This window comes from Xenopus tropicalis, chromosome 7 (assembly GCF_000004195.4).
Source record: "Xenopus tropicalis strain Nigerian chromosome 7, UCB_Xtro_10.0, whole genome shotgun sequence".
NCBI lineage: Eukaryota > Metazoa > Chordata > Amphibia > Anura > Pipidae > Xenopus > Xenopus tropicalis.
This window is the reverse complement of record NC_030683.2, coordinates 116,140,554-116,163,786: the sequence shown is the minus strand read 5'-3', so window position 1 is coordinate 116,163,786 and position 23,233 is coordinate 116,140,554. Positions and strand designations below refer to the sequence as shown.

Sequence of the window (23,233 nt, the reverse complement as noted above, 5' to 3'; positions counted from 1 at the left end):
CATATAAATAGTAGCCACATATAAATAGTGCATATAAATAGTAGCCACATATAAAAAGTAGCTTATAAATAGTAGCCACATATAAATATTTATATGCTACTAAATAGCATATGCGGCTACTATTTCTATGCTACTATTTATATGTGGCTACTATTTATATGCTACTATTTCTATGCACTATTTATATGTGGCTACTATTTATTTGCGGCAAACTGGAGGCTGAATCACTCTGGGGCCAACACAGACCTGAATAAATAACACTGCAAAGTCCATATTTTATTGCCAAAAGCTCATTAACTGTACTTTTCTATAATTACCGCCTGCCCCAAGTAGGGGTTAATTTTTGCATAGTCTAATGCGATATTTAGTGCGTCTAAGTGTTTGTGAATCATGCGTTAGTATTCTTTTCTGCGCGCTAATTAACGCATGCGCTAACATTACTGCATGCGGTTGCGCGCAAATTAACGCATGCGATAATACTGTATTGAATCGCACGCTAATTGTTGCTGGGGCCACTGTGTCATAATAAAATGCTGGGGCCACTGTGTCATGATGAAATGCTGGGGCCACTGTGTCATGATGAAATGCTGGGGCTACTGTGTCATGATGAAAAGCGGGGGGCCACTGTGTCATGATGAAATGCTGGGGCCACTGTGTCATGATGAAATGCTGGGGCTACTGTGTCATGATGAAAAGCAGGGGGCCACAGTGTCATGATAAAATGTAAGGTCATTGTGTCTTATATTGCTGGGCCTACTGTGCTATGATGAAATGCTGGGGCTACTGTGTCATGATTAAAATGCCGGGCCCACTATGTCAGGATGAAATGTTGGAGCCACTGTGTCATGATGAAATACTGAGGCTACTGTGTCATAATAAAATACTGGGGCCACTGTGTCATAATAAAATACTGGGGCCACTGTGTCATAATAAAATACTGAGGCCACTGTGTCATAATAAAATACTGGGGCCACTGTGTCATAATTAAATACTGGGGCCACTGTGTCATAATAAAATACTGGGGCCACTGTGTCATAATAAAATACTGGGGCCACAATTGTCGCGTCTTTTTTAACGGAAAAAAGCGTGCGATAAAAATTAACGCACTTTAGTGAATCAACCCTATTGTGTCTCATATTGGTGGGGGGCCACTGTGTCATGATGAAATGCTGAGGCCACTGTGTCATGATGAAATGCTGGGGTCACTGTGTCATGATGAAATGCTGGGGCCACTGTGTCATGATGAAATGCTGGGGCCACTGTGTCATGATGAAATGCTGGGGCCACTGTGTCATGATAAAATGCTGGGGCCACTGTGTCATGATGAAATGCTGGGGCCACTGTGTCATGATGAAATGCTGGGGCCACTGTGTCATGATAAAATGCTGGGGCCACTGTGTCATGATGAAATGCTGGGGCCACTGTGTCATGATGAAATGCTGGGGCTACTGTGTCATGATGAAAAGCGGGGGGCCACTGTGTCATGATGAAATGCTGGGGCCACTGTGTCATGATGAAATGCTGGGGCTACTGTGTCATGATGAAAAGCAGGGGGCCACAGTGTCATGATAAAATGTAAGGTCATTGTGTCTTATATTGCTGGGCCTACTGTGCTATGATGAAATGCTGGGGCTACTGTGTCATGATTAAAATGCCGGGCCCACTATGTCAGGATGAAATGTTGGAGCCACTGTGTCATGATGAAATACTGAGGCTACTGTGTCATAATAAAATACTGGGGCCACTGTGTCATAATAAAATACTGGGGCCACTGTGTCATAATAAAATACTGAGGCCACTGTGTCATAATAAAATACTGGGGCCACTGTGTCATAATAAAATACTGGGGCCACTGTGTCATGATAAAATACTGAGGCCACTGTGTCATAATAAAATACTGGGGCCACTGTGTCATAATAAAATACTGGGGCCACTGTGTCATGATGCTTGGGGCATTGACACAAGTAGAAACTCACAGCAGGGAAAAGCGCAAGCTGCCCACTGTGCTTGTGGACGTAAATGATCCCCCTTACAGAGGACTTAATGGTAGTGTGTTTCTGACTGTAAGCAGTATGGCAGCTCACACTCATTGGAATGTTAGGCCAAGCAACACGGCAGTAGAATATTAATAGATCAATAAACTCAATCCGCCTTGGGTTATACTGCTAAATAAAACATGTTTCCCTTTAATTTATGAGAAATGTATATTTTACCTGCTCTAGGCCTTACATTACAATGCAATACTGCGCACACAATCCTTTATGCCAATACAGACGATACAAAGTCAATGAAAGGTATCATATCCGGCTTCGCTTTCAGATTCCAATGAGCAGTGCTGCAGAGTGAAAGTGCTCTGTTCATTTTAGCATCAGTGATTGCTGTTGCCCCCTGCAGCCCATCCTGGGGTACTACAGCAACAAGAGATTTTTCCTTTGCCAAGCAAAGTGTGCACTATTTATTCAGATAGAACATGACAAGTACAAGCTAGAAAGGGAAAGAAGAAATAACCCGAAGTGGGCTAGAGCTTTTGTTTTACATATTCTGATCTAATGAATCTCCCCTGTGGCTCCTTTGCTGTTTTACCCAGACGCACGGATCAGAGAATGAGTAAAGAGCTCTTTCCCAGGCAATATTCTCCCCCAGCCAGGCTGGGTTATTAAAGCTATTCTCTGCAAGCAATAAAATGAACTCGACGCTGGCAGAAAAGGGAAAATCCTTGCACCTAGGACATATTGGATTTCCAGTATAAATCACATGCAGAACATTGACGCATTCGTATCCCCAGCGGCCCCCTTTTGTGTTGAGAGACTGAAATCCGATGGCACGACTCGGTAGGAAATGGAGCATAAGAATGCTGATTCCGGCCATAAATAAGCGTTAAATTTATGTAATCTCCCAATGCCCGACCTTACGTGCGGATAATGTCGCTGACAGTAAGGGCTGAAGTGTTGACCCAGCGGCCAGGACACTTCTTTTCAACTAAAAATAACCATTTATTGTTTTACTGGAGCCTATAAAAGTCTCTCTGGGAGTTTATATGAATTCAATATTATCTATTTCTAACGAACCGGGAACTTTCCAGCATAAGGCAACGCTAACATTTATTGATCAGCTGTAAAATCTTATATAGGGGTCTATTATGTATTTAAATGTGACGTGCAAATAGGTTATCTTAGTTAATATGGTCCTCAGCGCAAATTCCTCTGCAGTCAGTTGTGGTAACAATCCCATACGTTAAAGGTCTTTTGTATACATGTAAAGGATTGGTTATCTGGGAACCCCTTATTCAGAAAGCTCTGAATTACAGAAAGACCACCTTCTATAGACTCTATTTCAATCAAATAACTGACATTTTATAACAAAAAATTAAAAAAGAATTTTTTTTTTTTTTCTGTAATAATAAAACAGTACCTGTACTTGATCCCAACTAAGATATAATGAATCCTTATTGGAGGCAGAACAGCCCTATTGGGTTTATTTAATGGTTAAATGATTCCCTTTTCTCTGTAATAATAAAACAGTACCTGTACTTGATCCCAACTAAGATATAATTACCCCTTATTGGGGGCAGAACAGCCCTAATGGGTTTATTTCATTATTAAAATATTTTTTAGTAGACTTAAGGTCTGGAGATCCAAATTACGGAAAGATCCCTTATTCAGAAATCCCAAGGTTCTGTGCATTCTGGATAATGGGTCCCATACCCATTGTTGCACTCGGTGGCGCTGTTCTGAAGTGAGTGCTGTTGTGCTTACTGATGCCGGCCATTGTGAGGACCCAGAAGATATCACCTGGTGGCTCCAGGGTTCCCCCACAGACCTGTGCCAGTCACTGTGCCAAAATTACCAGATGTGCGTGTCGCTCTTGTGCCAATGGAATGATGCCAACCAACTGCATCAAATTTGTGTGCAAGCGCAATTGTGTCAACTGTACCACATCTCCCCCTGGCGACTGGCAAACACTGTTTCTAATAGCAGTTATATATACAAATAAGTAGAAAATTGGTGGACAGAGAAGTTCTTGGGGGTCATTTATCAATAATGGGCAAAATTGCCCATGGGCAGTAACCCTTTCTAACCAATCATATTGTTGCATTCATTGTTCTACCTGCAGCTGGCTGGAAAAAGTAAATCACTGATTGGTTGCTATGGGTTACAGCCCATTGACAAATTTGCCCAGTGTTGATAAATGAGCCCCAACTATGAGCCCCTAGTTGCTAGGCCGGTCAAATACCGGTGGGTGGCAACCCTAACTAGTCCTGGAAGAACCTGGCTGTACAGATGAGAAAGATTAAGGCCATTAAAATATTAATTGAATTGGAATGTCATGGGTATGTTTTTGCCGCTTGATGCAGCTTTTTAATGGCATTGGATTATGGTTTGGTTAGAGGGTTTTTGTGTGTCAAATAGTATATATCATTATGGAGCTTTAGGCTTAATGGATAAATAAACCTTAAAAAAACACATGTAAAATTGCCCAGGGTGCTTTTCTTAGCACTTTTGCAATGAACAAAAATGTTTTTTTTTGTTTCAGAGCGATTTACGTTTTTATTAACTGACAATATACTGAATTTGTAACAACAGCGCCACCTGCTGGTCAGTTCTCTCTCTCTAACTTTCTGACAGAACAGTTACAAAAACTGACCAGCAGGTGGCGTTGTTGTTACAAATTTCAGTATGTAAGCAGTTAATTAAAACTCAAAGGGGACTAAAAGCAGATGATATGCAAGACATCAAGAGAAGGCCATATTAAGAGCCTGGGGAGACACACAAGTGTTTCATCTACCACCTTCTAATGTCATTGAGACAAGTCAGGGAGCAGGCCATAACGGAGCTCTGTGCTTACTGCGTGCCCAATGGCTGGCTTGGGACCTGGGGGGTTTCCAGATAAGGGATCATTCTGTAATTTCATACCTTAAGTCTGCTAAAAAAACATTAAAACATGAAATAAACCCAATAGGACTGTTCTGCCCCAATAAGGGGTAATTATATCTTAGTTGGGATCAAGTACAGGTACTGTTTTATTATTACAGAGAAAAGGGAATCATTTAACCATTAAATAAACCCAATAGGGCTGTTCTGCCCCCAATAAGGGGTAATTATATCTTAGTTGGGATCAAGTACAGGTACTGTTTTATTATTACAGAGAAAAGGGAATCATTTAAACATTAAATAAACCCAATAGGGCTGTTCTGCCCCAATAAGGGGTAATTATATCTTAGTTGGGATCAAGTACAGGTACTGTTTTATTATTACAGAGAAAAGGGAATCATTTAACCATTAAATAAACCCAATAGGGCTGTTCTGCCCCCAATAAGGGGTAATTATATCTTAGTTGGGATCAAGTACAGGTACTGTTTTATTATTACAGAGAAAAGGGAATCATTTAAACATTAAATTATCCCAATAGGGCTGTTCTGCCCCCAATAAGGGGTAATTATATCTTAGTTGGGATCAAGTACAGGTACTGTTTTATTATTACAGAGAAAAGGGAATCATTTAACCATTAAATAAACCCAATAGGGCTGTTCTGCCCCCAATAAGTGGTAATTATATCTTAGTTGGGATCAAGTACAGGTACTGTTTTATTATTACAGAGAAAAGTGAATCATTTAAACATTAAATAAACCCAATAGGGCTGTTCTGCCCCCAATAAGGGGTAATTATATCTTAGTTGGGATCAATACAGGTACAGGTACTGTTTTATTATTACAGAGAAAAAGGGGAATAATTTTTAGTAATTAGAATTATTGGCTTAAATGCACTCTAAGAGAGTCTTCCCATAATTTGGAGCTTTCTGTATAACTGGTTTACAGATAAGAGATATCTTACCTGTACAATCTACCCACTTACCGACATACACAATTTATATATATTCAGGACCTCATTCAGAATAGGGTACTGCCTAAAAGAATAAATAAATAAATTGCTCAGGGTGATTTTCTATGGTTTTAGGTTTTAAACCTATTTAAATGAGAACTAATCTCTAAAAATGAATATGGCTAGAAATGCTATATTTTATATACTAAACTGACTGAGCTAGCCAAAAGTTTCAGCATCTAAATAGTAGTAACGATATAGGTCTTTAGAGCTGTCACAGGAGCTACTGTATGTGTAAGGCTTTGTGGTGCCTTGTGACCTGGCAAGGCCAGTGAATGACATGTGTGCTTTAATGGAAGTGCTGCACTCGAAGACACTCAATAAGATTAAGAAGCGCAAGAGAGAGAGCCTGCTTATACTTACACTAACTGGCAGCTGTCTGTTCCACTTACTGACTGTCGCTTACAGCTGAATGAAGAGCTTCATACATAAATATTAGTAAAACAGAAGTTAAAGAGTTATGGAGTGGATTTATCAATGATCATTATGGAACCATATATTGTGTTTTATCCATAACCATCATACAACATAATAGGGAAAGTATGTCCACATGTACAGCTTCATGTATAATTGTTATACTTTTGCAGTTTATTTTTTATTATTAATCTTAAGGGCACACTCACTGTTATCCTGCCCGATGCCCAACTTCTCAATGCGGTAGGCACAGCAGTGCTAAGCAGAGACACATTAGAACTAAGGATAAGTAAACGTTTTAGCCTGTGATGGACTTGTTGGAAAATAGGGTTTCTATCTTTGCCAACATCAAAATCCAATGGGAGGGGCAGTGACATTATAGGGGTAGGGCACTGACATCGGGGGGTGTGCTTTGTGATGTTGGGGGTGCCCAATGACATTGGGAGCATATTAAAAGGTCACTCCCTTACTGTTCACTTAGTGTTTTTATTAAAAAACCCGGAATGGATGCCAGACAAGGACCTCATTTGCTAAAGCCCCATTGACGTACCGAAAATGGGCACTGGATGAAATTTTCTGTTTGGACAAGGGGCAATAAGGGAATGACGTTTCCTTCCTGTACAGAAAAACAGCTAAACAGAGTAAAGAATCAAGAGTCTGCCATCTAGTGGTGACATACCGGTAACACTAAGAACACTAATATTGGATTATTAGTTATATTCCCACACCAAATAGCCACTACAGAACAATCATGGATCAATGGATTCAGTACAGAATATAATTTATCACAGGATAAGAGAGAAAAAAATCACAGGAATGCAAAAAACACTAGTAAAAGACCTAATATTGGACTTTTGTTTACTGTCCATTAAAGGACAAGGCAGCATTATAAAGCAAAGTGCATGAACACATGTACAGCATCTCTCATTATATATTGAATTATACAATCATGCCTTGTATGTAAGAAATAAAACACAACAAAAAATATGTAGAGCTTCTTTCAGTTATACAGAGGCGTCCCATCTTAGCACTAACATATCCATGTGTATCTGACACACCCGTCCCCTACCCCCTGCCACAAGTGTCATTAGAAGCCGCACATACACCAACACATAGGTTGTTCCTAAAGCATCTATACCATGGTTAAGAGCAAGGTCAGGGGCAAAAAGCACTAGCAGGGGCCCCAACTTAGTTGAAAGAAAGCCAGCCCCAGAAGCTGAATAAGAAACAATAAATGCTTGTTTTAAATTTGCCACTTATTTTGAGGAATGGTGATGTTCGGTTCTAGTTGTCCCTGTAGCGAGAGGCACGCTGCTCTTTTATGAACCAGAGTGTGACACCCAGTAGGAATAAGCACCAGTCTTAATGATTTTCTACCCCAAGACACTGGGTTACATAGATAACAAATCATCTATTTCAGTCTTACCTCCATTCATAGTGCACTCTCTGTTGAGGGGTGGTGGAACTTTACACACAACTCACCAATTCCTGAGAAATTGTTAGAAGCTTTGACTGTAGGAAATAAAATTCACTCAACAAAATACCTAATTTGTTTAGTTATGGAGTCTAACTATCAAAAAAGAGCAAAGGTCAATTCATCCCTTTCAATTGGTATATTTCCATCCATGTTAAAGCATTCCCTTGTCACATCAGTGCTCAAGAAGCATTGCTCTGGTCCAACTTTCTTTGTCAACTACAGGCCAATCTCACACTCCTGCCCTGCCCTCCAAGCTCCTAGAATGGGTTGTCTATAACCGTTTGAGCATACCAACCATCTTCTTGTCCCCTTTCAGTCAACAAAATCTATGCTACTAAGAACCAGGGACACTATTCTCATACTCCCTGATCTCTCTGCAGCATTTGATACAGTTGACCATTCTCTCCTTTAAAAAAAATTCCAAATGCTGTCTGCCATCTAAAACTCAACATGTCCAACAATGCTTCTGCCCAGATCCTCTCAACTGCATGTAAATCTCTCTCGACCAACTCACTACAAAAGTCTAGCTCCCATTCTTCATTCTGTCCTTCAGAGGGCTGCATCCTTCTGCTCCTCTCTATATATCTGCTCTTGTCCATCTCTTTCCATCTCTTTCCATCTCTCCATAAACCTCCCTTTCAGGACTTGTGCTCAGCTTAGGACAATCTACTGACCATACAGTTCACCAGAACAGCTCACAAAACCTTTTTTTACTGATTGCCCATCACCTCTATCACCTTGCATTCAGGAAAAATCACTTTCTAGAGCAGTGATGGCCTCAGTGGCCTCAAAGTAGGTGTCCCTTTGTATATTTTTTGGCTTTGGAAGCTCACAGACACAGTTTTGCTCCAGGTAGAGCCTCCTGCAGGCCAGCAGTCACATGGGGCTACCAAACAGCCAATCACAGCCCTTATTTGGCATCCCCAAAGATTTTTTTTCATGATTGTGTGGCTCCCCAACCTTTTTTGATCATGAGTAAAAAAAGGTTGGGGATACCTGTTCTAGAGAAAGCAATTTGCTAATCTTCCTCTGCACCTAAAATCCCCTGATGTATGCACTTGGTTCCCATCCCTTTTTGTTTCTTCCTGTCTCCTCTTGGAGCAGGGACCTTATTCCAACTCTGTATTACCTAGAACTTAAATATATATTTATTTATTTTCACTGTCTACTTTTGTACAAATGCCTTGTAAAGCACTGGGTACATATGTGGTGCTATGTAAGCAGATACATGCATGTAACATACCTTTATCTATTAAAGACAAACACAACAGATGAATAAAGTGTACCTCGGGAGCAATGTAGTCGGGGGTGCCGCAGAATGTGCGCGTGGTGGCTCCGCTATATATGTTCTCCTTGCACATACCAAAGTCAGTAATCTTAATGTGCCCCTCGGAATCCAGCATTACATTATCCAGTTTCAAGTCTCTATAAAACACAAGTTACAGACACGTGACAGAAGGAAGAAGAGGCTACAGAGACAATGATTAATGCTTTCAACGGGATCTGGCATGGACAACCACAGCAATTAAGAGAATGGATGATTTTAATTACAGGTAAGGCTTGAGAATCGAGGATGCAATCGTTACTGCTCTACAGAGATTATAGCAACAAAAACAAATTTAAGAAACTCTTCTGCTGTAGGACAAGTCAACTGGGAAGAAGATATTTGTAGAGGAAAGTAAATGATTTTAATAGCCCCAGAAGGGGGTTTCATTCTTAAGTGGACCTTACTACTAAAATTGTAGTTAATGAGTGATTCTTTAGCAGGGGGGTTTGAAAAATCTGATGAATAATGCATTTAGGAGTACATATCATTATGGCCGTTAATCATAATAAAGATTGAATCAAGAAGATATCTACCATTTTCTTAGTAACTGCCATGCCAATCATCCACTAAATGGGGAATATATAGTACAGGTACGGGATCCCTTATCCGGAAACCCATTATCTAAAAAGCTCCGAATTACAGAAAGCCTGTCTCCCATAGACTCCATTTTAATCAAATAATTCAGAATTTTAAAACTGATTTCCTTTTTCTCTGTAGTAATAAAACAGTACCTGTACTTGATCCCAACTAAGATATAAATAATCCTTATTGGGGGCAAAACAATCCTATTGGGTTTATTTAATGGTTAAATGATTCCCTTTTCTCTGTAATAATAAAACAGTATCTGTACTTGATCCCAACTAAGATATAATTACCCCTTATTGGGGGCAGAACAGCCCTATTGGGTTTATTTCATGGTTAAATGATTCCCTTTTCTCTGTAATAATAAAACAGTACCTGTACTTGATCCCAACTAAGATATAATTACCCCTTATTGGGGGCAGAACAGCCCTATTGGGTTTATTTAATGGTTAAATGATTCCCTTTTCTCTGTAATAATAAAACAGTACCTGTACTTGATCCCAACTAAGACATAAATAATCCTTATTGGGGACAGAACAGCCCTATTGGGTTTATTTCATGGTTAAATGATTCCCTTTTCTCTGTAATAATAAAACAGTACCTGTACTTGATCCCAACTAAGATATAATTACCCCTTATTGGGGGCAGAACAGCCCTATTGGGTTTATTTAATGGTTAAATGATTCCCTTTTCTCTGTAATAATAAAACAGTACCTGTACTTGATCCCAACTAAGATATAATTAATCTTTATTGGAGCCAAAACAATCTTAATTGGTTTAATTACTGTTTAAATAATTTTTTTAGTAAACTTAAGGTTGGAGATCCAAATTATGTAAAGACCCCTTATCCGGAAAACCCTAGGTCCCCAGCATTCTGGATAACGGTTCCCATACCTGTATAATGACATGGGGATTCGGCACACCTGTTTCTGCATACCTGTAGATGATACCTTTATTGTGGAGGAAGAAGAGTCCAATCGCTATTTCGGCAGCATAGAACCTGCACAAAATAATTACCATGAGTTGATTTCTGAAAACCAATAAAAACCTCATTGCGCTAAATTACGTTCTAAGCACAATATGGCTTATCTGCGTACCCTTAGCAACATACACAGACATCAGTAAGATATATGTCCTATCTTGTGTACCATCATACATTTTAAAGTCAGTCATGCATACTGCAATAAGCTGCCCATTACAGCCCCCTATTGGGCATGCATGAGGTCCAATTGTAGAAGGCCAGCAATGGGTGATCAGGATTTAGAAGTTCCAGGGAAGTTCAAGTTCAAGTTCCAAGTTCAATGGAACCATTGTGATTGGATGTCTGTGACTCTACTACCATCAAGAGTTTAAATACCGGGGAATTCCCTACCAGTCATTTGAACTGAAGAAGCCACTCGGATGAGTGGTGAAACGTTTTCAAGAAAAACTCAGAAAAGTCCAGTTGTTTTAGACTTAATTCTACTAGATAAGTTCCAGGGACACGTCTGGCTACAACAAGAAACTGGGGACGGTGGGGGCTTTTCTACAGTCCATCCACAGAGACATAGCCGGGGAAACTTACATGGCATGAGGTTCCTTAAACTTGCCAACCTGCTGGATATGATACATGAGATCCCCACCATTCACATACTCCATAACGAAATACAGGCGGTCCTGGAAGAAGAGCAACATGGGGAGACCCATTAATCAACATTCTCATTTTCATGGTTTAAGAATGCTTTGAAACCACGACTCAACTCATTTTCATTAAAAAATCTGATTTGAAGAAGCAAAACCCACAAAAACCCACTGAAAAAAATCAAAACCCACAAATTTTTGGCATTTCCAATGAATGGAGTATCCAAAAAATTCTATAGACTTCTAATACCACAAAGCAAAAGAAGATCTTCCAATTGGACAGCTGTTTATTGACTTCTACATGACCTCAACAGCATAAATACGGCGGTGCCTGCATTCGGCAGCACTGTATTCATGTGGGGTTATGCTAACTTGTGCATTATTTGCAAGTTAGACAACTGCCCTATAGTGGTAAGGACATGGCTGCCTTGCACCTACTGACCTGTGGAGTACCTTGATCTGTACAGGCTGTAGGGAGTGTGTGGGGGGTCATAATATTATATCTCATAATATACTGTAGGTAATGTTTAACACAAGGAGTACACTACACAACTGTGTAAACAGTTGTGTCATTGAATTGTTAATAGCTTACAACTTACATTGTCAAGAGGGTTCTTTGAGCATACAGAAGCCAAACTCTACTTCTTCTGCCCACCCACTTAGGCCACAAAGGCCTGGGAAGGCGAAATACAATAAAGCAGACCCCATGATCTGGGCCCCCCGCTGTATAGTATTTACACCACTGCTGCGGGTGCTGCTCTCAGAAAATCCAGCAGTAGGTGCACAGTGCTTAAATAAGCACTAATGGGTTTGCACTAGGGTAAATGGTCAAAATAGGTGACCCCTTGAAGCTTTTGCAGACAATGATATTAGGCTGAATCCATAAATAATATAATTGCGACATCCCTAGTTTACTGGATGGAGGGGTTTATTTACATACATAGGGGCTAAACTGCACAAAGGCAGTTGTTAATAGTAACCAATCAGCAAATAGTTTTGAACAGTACATGGATTCTACTGTATTTGTAGCCCAGGAATGGGCAGTGCTACATAATGCATACCACAGTCTGAAACGTGGAATGAAGCTGTGTGAGAAAGTGAGGACGATCAGACAAGGCCAGGACTCTCTTTTCCACCATGGTGCACTCTACATCATCTTCCTGAATGATGACATCTTTCTTTAGGATTTTAATGGCATAAAGTTCATCGGAGCCACGCCTCTCTGCCAGCATTACCTGCAGGGAAAAGGATAGAGGTAGTATTATGCTTTTGCTGTGGCAGATTTGCAACACCAGTCCCTTTCTGCCCTGGAAATATCCATGAGGATTGAATGCACAACCAGAGTTCCCTTTGCAGAACCCTTTGAATATTGTACAGAAATCCATGAAGTCAAGATTTTTTTTTCAACCCAATTAGTCTTACTCTGTATGCCTAGCCATTGACCAAACCTCCCATCCCCACCATGTTTTAAATTCTACTCAGTCCCATCAGCACCTCAGCTCTTGTATGTCACATTGGCTCCTTCAACGTAAGCATATTCCTGTAGTGGAAGAGCAAATTATTTGACCCTATCAGGAGCTCATCGTTCATCGTGGGGAAGTTGGTTGTTATTGCTGTACTGGCTCTGAAATTCAAGGAGGGATGGAGGAGTTGGATCCCCATGGTCTTCTTGTACAAAATTACCTTGACATATAAGGACCATAAAGGAGAGATGTTGAGTAGGGGAGCACCTTTTGAGCCATCCAGGGGTGTAGCTATAGAGGAAGCAGATCCTGTGGTTGCAGGGGTGGAGCCCAGGAGTGTAGAGGGCCCAGTAAGGCCAAGCAATATAAATGTATCTTGGTAGAATAGGACAATTTAGCAGTGTTTTGAGGCCCTCAGTTGAATTTGCTGTGGGGCACAGTAGCTTCTAGTTGAGCCACTGGAGCCTTCACTTTTATAGGTGTTCCTGATTACTATCAAATTCTCTAAATTACATAATACCTCTACCAGAAGCCGTGTATTCATTGCTCTGAAACATGGTAATCATTACACGTTAGAAAATCCAAGGGGACACAAGGCACATTGAGAGCCGTGTATTTACGCTCAAGACACCCTTTATCTACAGTGCCCCTTTCAAATACACAGGGAGTCAAAACTCAGAAACTTTATGGCGAAATCCCATGCATGGCATTTTAATTATTTAACCCCCTCCCAAACTGTACTCCTACAGATAGCACTGCTCCCCTGTACTGGATCACTAAATACAGAGCTGTGCCGTGAGTTGTGGCCACCATGTGTGCCCGTGTCACTTGTGCTCCCTCGCTCCTATTGCTGACTGTGCATGTAGAGGCTAGGATGAGACCCTATTTGAATTCTTAGGGTGAAGACACACAGAGCTACTAGAAGCAGCTACTTGTCGTGGCTACTAAAATAGACAATTCTGATCATTTACTGATAACTGTCTCTACGTGTGTTTTAGCCGAGGCAATTCTCAGTATTGTCTATGGCAGGGTATTTTCTGGCGTTTAGTAGCCATGACAAGTAGCTGCTACTAAGTAGCTCCGTGTGTCTTCGCCCTTATGCATGGCAGTCAGAGCCACGAACTGGAAGTAATAAGGACTAGAATGACCAACCCTGCTGCACAGCTCTGTATTTTAAGACTCGGTATGGGGGAACAGAGCTGCCTCCAGCAGTACTATGGGTACAGGAGGGGCAGGGGGGACTGTACAGGCACTGTATCGGCATGCAAAGGGGTTATTTCTCCTTAACATAAAAAGGGATATATTCTCAATTTAACCTGATCTCCCTTTTCTTTTAACATTTCTTTTGTTCTGTTTCATCTGGCTGTCATATAAACAGTGTACCTGCCACTGAGAAGCACTGCAAACTTTCCTCACCCCCTTAATTACAAACTATCAATGGAAAGCCTGTAATTTAATGCAATAACTTGCCTTTAATCTTCTATCTTCTTTTTCTTTCAGCCAAGTAACATTTACCTGTTCTCCTCTGTTGTAATCTTATAACCTACTATTAGCACAATAAATGAGTTGCAGCAAATTTTTGCCACAATTTCATACAAAAATTTGCCAATACCAATGGCGAAAAAAAAATTCACTCATCGATAGTTACTTCTTTCTATAGTTCTGGTTTTTACAGTATAAGAAACTTTTGAGGAGGAAGAACGTGCCCTTATTATGCATCTATGTTGTAGTATTAAGTATTACAGTACTAGGTCACAGTCATATAGTTTATATGGGGTTAGAGTGGAATACAGAATTTTGGACTCTCTACCACGCCAAAAATGCACCATTCCAAGTGAATAGGCTATGCTGGTAATTAGTGGCACAAGGGGTTAGAGAGGGTGTTTGCTAAGGGTGTATTTTGAGTTATGTTTGATCCAGGTACCCAGAGAATTGATAAGTGCTGGGTGGTTTTTCTGAATGTACAAGGCAGATGTTGAAGGTAAGTATAGGTCGCTTGTTGCTCTAACCCAGGAACCCCCAACCTTTTTTACTCTTGAGCCACACTCAGATGTAAAAAGTGTTGGGGAGCCACACAAGCATGAAAAATGTTCTTTTTGGATGCCAAATAGGGGCTGTGATTGGCTATTTGGTAGGCCCATGGGGACTGCTGGCCTGGAGGAGGCTCTGCTTGGGGTAAAACTGTGTCTCTGGGCTTCCAAGACTAGCCTCCAAGCCAGAGATTTAAAAATAGGCACTAGGAGCAACATCCAAGGGGTTGGTGAGCAATATGTTGCTCATGAGCCATTAGTTGGGGATCACTGGTCTAACCTTTTGTTTATTTCACCTTTTGGTTCGGTTTTACAACTTCATGGTTGACTGACAGTGTAACCAAAATAACATTCTGTGACTAAAGGTCCCCATACATGGGCCGATTCTAGCTGCCGATATGGGTCCCTTAGACCGATTCGGCAGCCAATCAGCCCATGTATGGGCACTACCGACGGGCCTGCCCGACCAATATCTGGCCTGAAATCGGCCAGATATCGATCAGGCAGGTTAAAAAATCTAGTCGGATCGGGGACCGCATTGGCTCGTTGATGCGGTCCCTGGACCAACTTTGCCTATACCCATTGTTATAATTCAATCGTATGGCCCCAGGGCCAAATGATTGAATTAGCCTGGATTCTCCTGATATCTCCCACCCTTCAGTTGTTCCAAAGTCACTATTCTCTTTAACTTTGGACTGATTATCTGGGTGTTATTTGGCAGTTCAATGTGAACCAAGATCAGATTTAGGACACTTCAACTAATCAAAGAAGAATTTATAACCACCCATTCATTTTTTACACCTGTATTGCCTCATATGTTTGCTACTTGACTAGAGTACCAAGAACAATATCTTCTGTAGATATGAAGCTGTTATCAGAATATTGCATGTTTTATCATGCACAGACCATACAGAAGGGTCCATAGTTAGGCAGTTATGGCTCCAGTTTAGCCTGGGATATCATGTGAACCAGCTGATTACTAACACAGGAGATAACAGATAAGGAAAAGCAAATAATGTGCATTGTTATTAGTGGGCGCTGACTGTTGAACCAGCTGCAAATCTGTTTATGACACAGCAAACATGTGCTGTTCCATTTCATTATATTCCTGTACTGGAAGCCAATAAACATGTATGAACTACTGACCTGCCAATAAAAGTTTTATGACTATGTAGAACTGAATCATAGGCAGCTGGTGTTTTCATTATGTTTTTACATAAACCCATAAGTCAGACGTCTCGTACGGATATTGCAATCATTTATCTACATATAACATGTAATTGCCAAGCCATATACGCTACTTTGTAGCTATGAGCATGGCGGCTGCATTGGTTTTTGACTGGAAACACACTGTTTGCAGTTAAGTATTAGACGTTATCTCTATATAGAGATATTCCCCACTGAGGGTGCTATGGCGTTCAGTAGTGCATTATTGCAAAGAAAACAAGAGCCCATTACAGTCTGAGACCATAGGGGTGTATTTAATAAAATGGGAATTTTTTGTAGCTACACCATAGCAAGTGTAATGTGGTCATATACTGTATCACTGATGAAAATCTAATGTGCAATTATACTACTTATGGTGAAAAATAGTGGTGGCGCTCTAACTAAATTGGCATATTTTATAATGGTGTTCTAGTAAACTGGCAACGTTATGGCAAATACGTTTTCTATAGGCACCCTCACTCTAGGCGCATTCAATAAACAGTCAGTGTAAAAGACTAACTAGGGGAGTGGAAAAGTACAACTACTTTTGTAGAAAATGATTTTAATTTTGAAATGATTAAAGGAATTCAAAGGAAAACATATTTTTTTCAAAATCCATCAGTTAGTTTCCCAGGTGCCCTGAGCCATGTGACTTGTGCTCTGACAAACTTCAGTCACTCTTTACTGCTGTGCTGCAAGCTGGAGTAATGTCTTCCCCCTACCTTCCCTTCCAGGAGCCAATCAACAGCTGGTAACAAGATAACATCTCCCTGACACTAAAAATACTCCAGTGCCCCACTTAGTGGTAGATATGAGAATAGCATTCAATAGTAAAACACCCAAGTCCGGCTTGGGACTCCTCCAGTTACATGGGAGTAGGAGAAACAATAGGTTAGCTGAAAGCAGTTCTAATGTGTAGCGCTGGCTGAAAGCTCAAACTCAGGCACAATGCACTGAGATGGCGCCTACACACCAATATTACAGCTACAAATACATTTGTTGGTTCAAGAACAAAAATGTAAATTGTAGAATGAATTATATACAATGTACAGTGTAATTTAGTAATAAAATCATGACATAATCCCTCTAATAGGGACAATGTGACGACAACATCGCTAACATTCCTCTTCGCCTCACCTTGCCAAAACTCCCCTTGCCGAGCACCATGAGGAAGTTGAAATCCGAGATGTGAAAGCGGCTTGTACCAAAGAAGTTGACCCGTTTGGAGTCGGTGGGACTTGGGCTGGGAACGGGGCCTCTTCTCACTTTCTGCATGATAACAGTGATAGGAAAATATGCATTATTATATAGCAAGGAACTAGATATGCAATGAAGGGATACTGACATAAACACCATCTGAACTGAACTGCCAGAAATAATTGTAAATGAAAGGAAGCCATGTTACTCATAAAGAACCATTTGCCAGCATTCCTTAGGGTCAGTATAAAGCAGGGATCCCCAACCTTTTTTTTCTCCTGAGCCACACTCAAATGTAAAAAGTGTTGGGGAGCCAAACATGCATGAAAAACGTTTGGGGATGCCAAATACCTGCTGTGATTGGGTATTTGGTAACTCCATGGGGACAGTTAGCCTGCAGGAGGCTTGGCTTGGGGTAAAACTGCGTCCCTGGGCTTCCAAAACTTGTCTCCAATCAGAAATTAAAAAATGGCACCTACTTTAAAGCCACTGGAAGCAAGATGTTGCTCACAAGCCACTGGTTGGGGCTCTCTGGTGTAATGCAATGTTCCTTTACCTTGTTCTACTGTGAAGTGATGGATTCTGGCACTTGAAGTCCCTCTGATTTCCATAGTGGGTGCTGCATGGATTTTTTGGAAGGACTCCCAGATCCATAATCCATCGCATCACAAAGAAACAAGGGGAGTGAGGGGTTGCATACACTGTAAAGCTAAGGGGATGAGGAACCAATCCCTGCACAGGCAGACTATCATGGCAACATTTTTCTGGATGTTCAGATAGTGTTTAAACAACTTTTCTATATAAGCCCAACTGAATGAGCTCTTGTCAAAAAGGAGGATATATTTCCCATTATATATGGTTATAATACTATCACATTCAGCATTTGCAGTTTGTTTTCTTTTCTTAAACTGCATTACACACCTGAGTAGATCCTCATCCGGCCTATGCAACATGGGCAGACTGTGTTCCAGTCCAGCAAACCAGATGCTAATTGGATGTGATTTGGTTTCCAGACTGGAACACTCTTTCCATGTAACTGCATTCATTTCTCAGAAAATGTACCTGTTTACTGTGTCCCAGTCCAGTATCTATTTCTTCAGGCAAGCTTGAAGCCATAGTATTTAGTTGACTACTGAGACTTGTTTACCATTAGCATTTTCATAAATGACACAATTAGAAATGACTGCTATCTTAGCGCTAAAGCTGCCCATACACGGGCGGATCCGCTCGCCAAGCGAGCAGATCTTCACCCGATATCCCCACCTACGGGTGGGCGATATCGGGGAACCTGCAGGCAAATACGATTGAATTCCAATGGCAATGGGGCAGTCGGTTCAGGGACCACATCAACGAGCCAATGCGGTCCCCGATCTGACTGAATTTTCTAACCTGGCTGATCGAGATCTGGCCAATTTCAGGCCAGATATCGGTCGGCCAGGCCCCTCGTTTCTGCCCATACACGAGCCGATAAGCTGTCGAATGGGTCCAAGGGACCGATATCGGCAGCTACAATCAGCCAGTGTATGGGGACCTTAACAGGGCCCCAGGCACAGTAGGATCGCTAAAGCACCAATCCGATGGAGAAAACAAATAGATGTAACACAGTAATATATACAAACTGCGGCCGCCCAGCTCTTTTTGGCCTGCAGCTCACAGCAACTGATCAACATTTTTTGAAGGCTAGGGGTAAGGTTGACATCTTTTTTTAATTAGAATGCTGGCCTTCAGGTTGGGGGAGGGCAGTGACATGACTTGGGTGCATGGAAATGGGCAGGCTAGGTGGGGGAATGGGTAGATAGGGCAAGGGAAATGGGCGCAGCAGGGGCTGGCCTCGATTTACAAGGGGGTGATTGGTCATGGAGAAAGTCAGGGAAGGGAGGGGTTTATAGGTAGGGTTGCCACCCTTACAAATTTACCAGCAGATATATTTCTGGTAAATTTGTAATACCGGCAAATACTGGCTGGGTGGCAACCCTAGGGGGCTGCTGGGGGTGTAGCACAACAACAGCTGGAGTGCTGCAGATGAAACATCCCTAATGGATATAGATATCTAAAATCTATAATTGTTGATACAAAATAAAATATACGCTTTTCAATGGTAAATCACTTTTTGCCAGAAAACAGCATGGCATCCTGCCCCAGTTATTTTGGTAATTCTACTAATTCCACTGTCTCCACCATATGCATTCATCAAACCAAAAACAGATAAATCTCCCCAGTTTCTCGGTATGCATATAATTTTGGAAGAATTTTTTCAACATTGCTAACAACCTTAATAAAAACTGAATATGCACAAGCAGAGGCAAATAAACAGAGCACAGGGCAGTCATTTAAAGAATCACTAACAGGAAAAGCCAAATGGCAGTTTCATACAAAGACAAGTTAGTTTCACGTCCATTTAGATGCCTTCAAGTTGAAGTTTAAATGAACATCCGGTAGATGAATTTCAAACAAACATATAACACTGGTGTAGTCTCTTTTTCAGGTTAAGGAGTTCTCAGGAACTTTTGGAAGAACAAATACATGAGTTTGTCCATTTGAGTGAATATTTCATGCATACATACACAGTAATTTATACCTTGGACTACCCCCTGTAGGGCCATACATTCTATTTCTAATATGTGTCTTGCTGGGTTCCGAAGACTAATGACATAAGGCAGCCTTTTATGGATAGAATTATCACCCATTTGGGGTTGTTTCGCCACAGCAAATGCAACATTCTGTTTTGATGAGTCATTGGAACCATAAAATGGCAAGTACCTTATAGTTTCCAAGTAAAATATATTGGAGGTAGATACACTAAAAGAAGGAATAGGTTCCCAAGTGATCTTCTTTGGCAGAAAACCATCAAAATGGCAATTGGAAAAGGCTGCCCTAGATGCACCAAGGTAGGCTGCACTAACCAGTCCAAGGTTTGTATTTCTTGCATTGTTAGAACTGTAAAGAAAGTATGGTGGTGTAGTTTTGCCATGATTTTAATGGAGACAACAAATAAAGAATATAATTTTTACTGAAAAGCAATCCTGGCGTGCTCCATCCAACAACATACTTTCTTTGCATTCCAATTACGCCTGGATCAGGGGCGGTACCGGATGTGCTAGCACGGGATACTTGGAAGGCTTCTGGTTTCTGGTGAGTGCTCCCCGTTCTATGTTTTTCATTGTTAGAACTGTCCCTGGTTAAAAGGATGATCTGCTCAACTAACTCCTTGGTATGCTCCCTATGTGAACAGATTATTGCCCAAGGTCCGCGAGTTAAATCTTTTTATATAAAAACAAGAGTCATGGATATTTTCAAAGTTAAGCAGACAGAACATGTTTAGTAGAATGTTAAGTAGAAACCCTGTTTAACTGACTTCAACATGTATTTTGCTCCTTTGTCTCTACTCATGAACCTGTTTCAACACGAGTCCAGTATACAAGGTCTGTGTTGGAAATGCATTCTTCCTATTGATTTTGTTAAAACATACTGATTGCTTTTGTTATTTTTTGCACTAAACAAAGAAACAGTAAGGGGCAGATTTATCAAAATGGGAGATTAAAGCTCAACACAGAAAAAATCACCCACTTTCTATTCATTCCTATGGGATTTTGAGAATCCATTTGCTAAGCCTACTCTGGGTATGTTATTTCAAAGAACTGAGGGTCTCTTTACAACTCCTCCTCAAGATGGGAACTTAAGTTGATCCTCCAGCTGAATATTCTCTTTAGGAAGAAGGTCTCTCGGGGTGTCTCACAATGAAACTTTTACTACAGCATGGATTTAGGGGTATTTAACAGAGCAGCCCTCTTGTACACCCTCCTCGCAATTTTCTCCCCTGCAATTTGTATTCTTCTCAAGCCCCTAGGATCCATCAGACACCTATTCCACTGGCCTTAAAGCCAAGAGCAAAGCAACCAATCAAAAACCAACATGGTAGCACTCATCAGAAGGACAAGAGCACCATCTATCCAGGGTACCATACCAGTGACGGAGGAATAAGTGTGGGCAGGTGCCACCCCTCCCCTGAAGACTGTTTATAGAGATGTCCTGCTGTCGTACAAGAACAGATGGACAGCTGAAGAGCTATCCATGGAAGAAGAACAACGGTGGGAACAAAAGGTAGAAGGATGAAGCTAAAGCAGTGATTAGTAGCAAAACTAAGTACACAATAAAATGAACTTGTGCTAGAATTATAAATACTAAGGAAAGTGGCCAGGACTTGCTAGATCCTCTTTAAGACCATGAAAGCCAATAATTTTGATCAAGTATGTTGCCACTCTTTTTCTGACTGAGGGTTTCTTTACAACTCCACTTTAAAACTCCTCTCCAACTTAAGCTGATCCTCCAGCCGAATATTTTCTTTAGGAAGAAGGTTCCTCGGGCTGTCTCACAATGAAGCTGTTACTCCAGCATGAATTTAGGGGTATTTAACAGAGAAGCCCACTTGTACACCCTCCTCGCTCTCCCGTAACTACCAGTCACGTTCTCCAGGCGGCACTGGAGAGCTACCCTGCAATTTGTATTCTTCTCAAGCCCCTAGGATCCATCAGAGCTATCTACATCTATTCCACTGGCCCTAAAGCCAAGAGCCAAGCAACCAATCAAAAAGCAACATTGTAGTACTCATCAGAAGAACAAGAGCACCATCTATCCAGGGAACCAGTGACAGAGGAATAAGTGTGGACAGTTGCCACCCCTCCCCTGAAGACTCTTTATAGAGATGTCCTGCTTACAAGAACAGATGGACAGCTGAAGAGCTATCCATGAAAGAAGGAAAGATGGTGGGAACAAAATGTAGAAGGATGTAGCTAAAGCAGTGATTAGCAGCAAAACTTAATACACAATAAAATGAACTCGTGCTAGAATTATAAATACTAAGGAAAGTGGCCAGGACTTGCTAGATCCTCGTTAAGACCATGAAAGCCAATAATTTTGATCTAGTATGTTGGCTGCCACTCTTTTGCTGACTAATAAGCTTTAAGCTCCATCATTTATGCAACATAAGTACGAGAGCACTAAAGCTACTCTCAGTTCATAGGCATTTAAATGTTCCCATAATTTCTTTTATGTGCACTAAATACATGGCAAATTTACTAATAAAACATCTTTATTGTTTGCGATGTGGCTTCTCTTCAAAGGGCAGGATAACCGGGGTGGATAGGATGTGACTTATCTTGTCGGTGCACATACTGATTAGCCTACGTTGAAAAGCAATTACTTGATTGCATAACACTTTATATTTATTTTATCTTCTCGACACTGTATGCGGAACACGTTCCAAACCTGGAGGCTGCTGGTTGCCTAGCAACGCAGACTGATTTATAGGGGAGAATGGTAACTAATAGCCAAAGAGAGGAATAAAAAAAATATGTAATTTCTCTGTGCAGATTATGTGTTGGTTTGGTCCTGAATGTTGTGCTTTTAAGGTCCAAACAAGACAGAAAAGAAGTCCATATAGAGGCAAGAGAAGGCCTTGGGGGCACAATAGTGTATTTAGCTTAGTGGATACTGGTTTGTTATAAAGCAGAGCAAGGTTTACTTATTTATTTCCTGTTATTTATACAGAAAGGGTCATTGTAGGGCCTCCCTTTGGAGAAAAAAAGTATATACAACAGGGAGGTCTAACCTAAGCCAACCAACTGTTGTTATATTAACACTTAACCATCATTACAGCAACAGGTAATAACAGTCCAGTTGTCCAACCAGCTAAAGGTTCACAGGCTGGAGAACCGCAACGTTATATAATCCCTCATCAGATATCGGGCAGTGAAGCACAAGTAAGCAAGAGATGGTAACAAACAGCAATCTTATCTTGCTTTATGACAGGGCTGCTATAAAAGACCTCAATCAGATTTAAAGGAAAAGTAGACCCTCAAAACAAATGAATGAAAGTGGTCAGAACTCTAGCGTTCACTTTTGCAACTTATCACCTCACCACCTGTACCTGGCTACAGTCAGCTGAAAATTAATTTTGTAAGGAAAGGAAAGTCTTGTGACATTGTGCTGCTCAAACAATGAAGTTGCAGAGAAGGGAAATATGACATTTCTAAGCAACT

General features: G+C 40.9%; 1 protein-coding gene across 2 annotated transcripts in view; it reads right to left on the bottom strand.

The window, feature by feature from the left end:
- The window catches only part of prkcg (protein kinase C gamma), a 163,320-nt gene that overhangs the window by 17,690 nt on the left and 122,397 nt on the right, over positions 1–23,233 (bottom strand). For both annotated transcript variants that reach the window (XM_004916331.2, XM_002934988.3), the window contains 5 exons: positions 17,136–17,267; positions 12,361–12,534; positions 11,244–11,335; positions 10,617–10,679; positions 9,057–9,195 (listed from right to left, as the gene is read on the bottom strand). In XM_004916331.2, coding sequence (XP_004916388.1) covers positions 9,057–9,195; positions 10,617–10,679; positions 11,244–11,335; positions 12,361–12,534; positions 17,136–17,267 — 600 coding nt within the window. The remainder of the gene's footprint in view (positions 1–9,056; positions 9,196–10,616; positions 10,680–11,243; positions 11,336–12,360; positions 12,535–17,135; positions 17,268–23,233) is intronic.